The sequence below is a fragment of the Salvelinus sp. IW2-2015 genome, linkage group LG1 (assembly GCF_002910315.2).
Source record: "Salvelinus sp. IW2-2015 linkage group LG1, ASM291031v2, whole genome shotgun sequence".
Taxonomy (NCBI): domain Eukaryota; kingdom Metazoa; phylum Chordata; class Actinopteri; order Salmoniformes; family Salmonidae; genus Salvelinus; species Salvelinus sp. IW2-2015.
Window position 1 is genome coordinate 55473070 of NC_036838.1, and position 3592 is coordinate 55476661.

At 40.9% G+C, this 3592-nt stretch overlaps 1 protein-coding gene across 1 annotated transcript in view; it reads left to right on the forward strand.

Moving 5' to 3' along the window:
• The first annotated feature begins 404 nt into the window (after positions 1–404).
• LOC111970379 (protein Wnt-2b-A-like) overlaps positions 405–3592 on the forward strand; it is a 25073-nt gene continuing 21885 nt past the window's right edge. Inside the window, exon 1 of the mRNA XM_023997087.2 lies at positions 405–1088. Within this exon, the coding sequence (XP_023852855.1) occupies positions 919–1088 (170 nt within the window). The 5' untranslated portion in view covers positions 405–918. The remainder of the gene's footprint in view (positions 1089–3592) is intronic.

A 3592-nucleotide genomic window follows, 5' to 3' on the forward strand; every position in this document is an offset into this window, starting at 1 on the left:
TGTTAGATTTCTGTTATAGATTTGTGTGTATTAGGTAGGGGAATAGGGGGAATTGTTAGATTACTGTTATAGATTTGTGTGTATTAGGTAGTTGTAGGGAATTGTTTAGATTACTTGTTAGATATTACTGCACTGCTGGAACAAGAAGTACAAGCATTTCGCTACAYTCGCATTAACTTCTGCTAACCATGTGTATGTGACTAATAMAATTTGAATCGTTTAAATATCATCAATATTTAAACGGCTATGTAAGGTAGATAACTTTTACTTGTCGACATCTAAATATAACGTCCCTGACCTCACCGTGCACATACCGGTGTTTGTAATTGTCTAACAAAAGGGGGGCATGGACAGCTGACGTGGTGGTGCAGTGTTTTGTCCTGCGGCGCATCTTCAGTCCCGACTGAGAAGAAGACCGCGGCGTAGCTATCTGTCTCATCCTCGGACAGATGAGTGACTGACTTTACCTACCAGGGACAAGCAGTGGTTTCAGTGCCATCTTTTTTCACAGTCTGTGATACCTGTGTTTGGGTTTGCAACTTCTTCAGCTTCACCTGTTATTCACGTCGAATGTCAAACAAATAGCCTAGGCTACAAAAACAATACGCAACAACGAGGAAAAGTGTTATCGTTGGCAACCCGAACATCTGGCTGGACATTTGTGACAGTTTCTCAGAAGATTTGTCTTCATTCGATTTACTTTTACCAGACTGACTGTTGATGAGCGTTGCCTCGTCTCGAATAAATCAGAGACAAACAATGGCTTTAATGAACTGACAAGATATCAAATTAGCCTTTTGAAACAAGATGGATAGAATTGTTCAACTTCTATAGATAGGCAGGTTTTCACCCAATTATGAACACCAAACCATCGCCCAGGACTTGTATTCTTCATTTTATATTGTATGCCTTCTGTTCATGAACATAGAAATGTTTTGTTTCTTCAAACCCCGAGGATATTCCAGGACCAGGGCTAGGTCTCGAAATGGGACAATATCCCGACACTCCTCCAACTCAACCTCAAGGCTATATTTTACCTTTATTCTGCTGCTTCTCATTTTCACGCCTAGAGTGGATTCTTCCTGGTGGTGAGTGCTTTCTTTCATGTGCGCTTGATCCTGCTGAAATAATCATATCGTTTCTATCCAAGATTACATCTTTAATTTATGTCTAGGAGAGCTCTGTCATTGATATCCAAGATTAGATCTGAGTTTCCAGTGGTTTGGGATGACCAGTTGTCTTCTTAATGAGCTAATTCTAGAATATTCCAAGACCTTGCAAAAGCTAGCCCTATTTATTTTGGCTATTTAGGAGTCGAAAATATAAGTGGGGAGAAATCATATTGCCTAATGCATATATAATGGATAAATATGAATGTAAGAAATAAAGACATCATTATAAACTCATCATTAAATATGCAAAACGTCTTGAACAAAGTCAAGATCAAATGTAAAGCATGTTTGGATTTCAATGAAGGTTTTAGGGAAATGGTTTAGGCATACAATCAAAAATTCTGTAATAATAATAATACATTTTGTAAGAGTATATTCTGAGTAGGCTACATTTGCTTTTCACTGAAACCTGAGTTCATGTCTATGTTTATCCCAAGCCTGAGATTGCTAATTATGTCTTGAGATATTTGAATTATCCTCGGGATGCAGGAGATGGGAACAATAACAAACACTAAATGATAGGCTATATCACTATTATGTGGCAATAATAGTTTAACTCAATACACCCTTTGAAGTCTATACCTCCATCACACCTTAGAATTAGACTTATACCCTGCTGGAACCTGTAAAGAGATCGCAGCCAACTCCAATTCAAACAGCCACAGGGAGGATGTGTGTGGAGTTTTAAAACATCAAAACAAACAACACCACACTGTGTTCATGAAGAKACATGGACTGAGGGACTTTCCACTAGCAATCTTGCATATTGGAAATGGCAGATGCAGGCAGTGGTGCATGAAAAAGTGTTCCTTGATGATTTCTYTTGAGGGTAAGAACCCAGGGTGTATAAAGGAAGTGCCTACCTCCAACACTCCAATCTTACTGCGCAAAACATGATAAATCAGCTTTCGGCTAGGGGCAAAATCTTCATTTTCTATTCTGTTTTTATAGTTGAACTAGTTAAATAATTCAAGTGGGCTCAACTCAAAAAATCATTTTATGTAAACAACACTGAGGTATTGTATGACTGAATAAAAATAAGGCAGTGTGTGTAATTAAAACAGTGAAGTGAGGCAGAGCGGGGAGACATGGTAGCTCTCTCCAGACCAAGATTCTAAATATGATTTATATAGTCCAGTTTCTTTTCTCATCATAATCGTGATCATTCAGATAAGCAGCAACGTGTTCTCTGGTGTTCTGGACTGATTGTCCTCCCTCCAAACTACGTATGAGGCGTAGAAACAGTCAGGGTCTTTTGGCTCAGCTCTCTACTCTCTCTATGGAGAGAATAAACACTGTGTCTCTGCTCTGCTTTCCTGCTCATGCTCTGGCAGCAGGGAATGAAGGCAGATTGTTGGGGGGAAGGGACAGGGACAGCCATAACTGGAATGGAAACCCTTTTCTGTTGCTGTCTCAGTGGCACGACACATAATGTAGCTGTGATTAAGCCTGGCAGTAATGATGTTCGGTCATCGTAGGGAGCGGGAAAGTTAGAGGAGCATGCCAGCTTATAGGAGACTGGCGACTTATATCAGACTGGTCACTCATAGGAGACTGGGGACTTATAGGAGACTGGATACTTATAGGAGACTTGTGACTTATAGGATACTTATAGGATACTTATATGAGACTGGAGACTTATAGGAGACTGGAGTTTGATAGGAGACTGGAGTCTTATAGGAGACTGGAGAACAAGAGAGGATGGAGACTGGAGTCTTGTAGGGCGGAGACTTAAAGAAGACTGAGTCTTGTAGGAGACTTAAGGAGACTGGAGTTTATAGGAGACTGGAGTTTTATAGGAGACTGGAGTCTGATAGGAGACTGGAGTCTTGTAGGAGACTGGAGTCTGATAGGAGACTGGAGTCTGATAGGAGACTGGAGTCTTGTAGGAGACTTATAGGAGACTGGATACTTAAAGGAGACTGGAATCTGATAGGAGACTGGAGTCTGATAGGAGACTGGAACTTATAGGAGACTGGAGATTTATAGGAGACTGGAGTCTGATAGGAGACTGGAGTCTTGTAGGAGACTGGAGACTTAAAGGAGACTGGAGTGATGAGACTGGAGTCTGATAGGAGACTGGAGTCTTGTAGGAGACTGAGACTTAAAGGAGACTGGAGTCTGATAGGAGACTGGAGTCTATAGGAGACTGGAGACTTATAGAAGACTGGAGTCTTATAGGAGACTGGAGTCTGATAGGAGACTGGAGTCTGATAGGAGACTGGAGACTTAAAGGAGACTGGAGTCTGATAGGAGACTGGAGTCTTATAGGAGACTGGAGACTTATAGAAGACTGGAGACTTATAGGAGACTGGAGTCTGATAGGAGACTGGAGTCTGATAGGAGACTGGAGTCTTATAGGAACTGAAGTCTTATTATAGATAGAAACTGGAGTCTTATAGGCAGACTGAAAGTCTTAT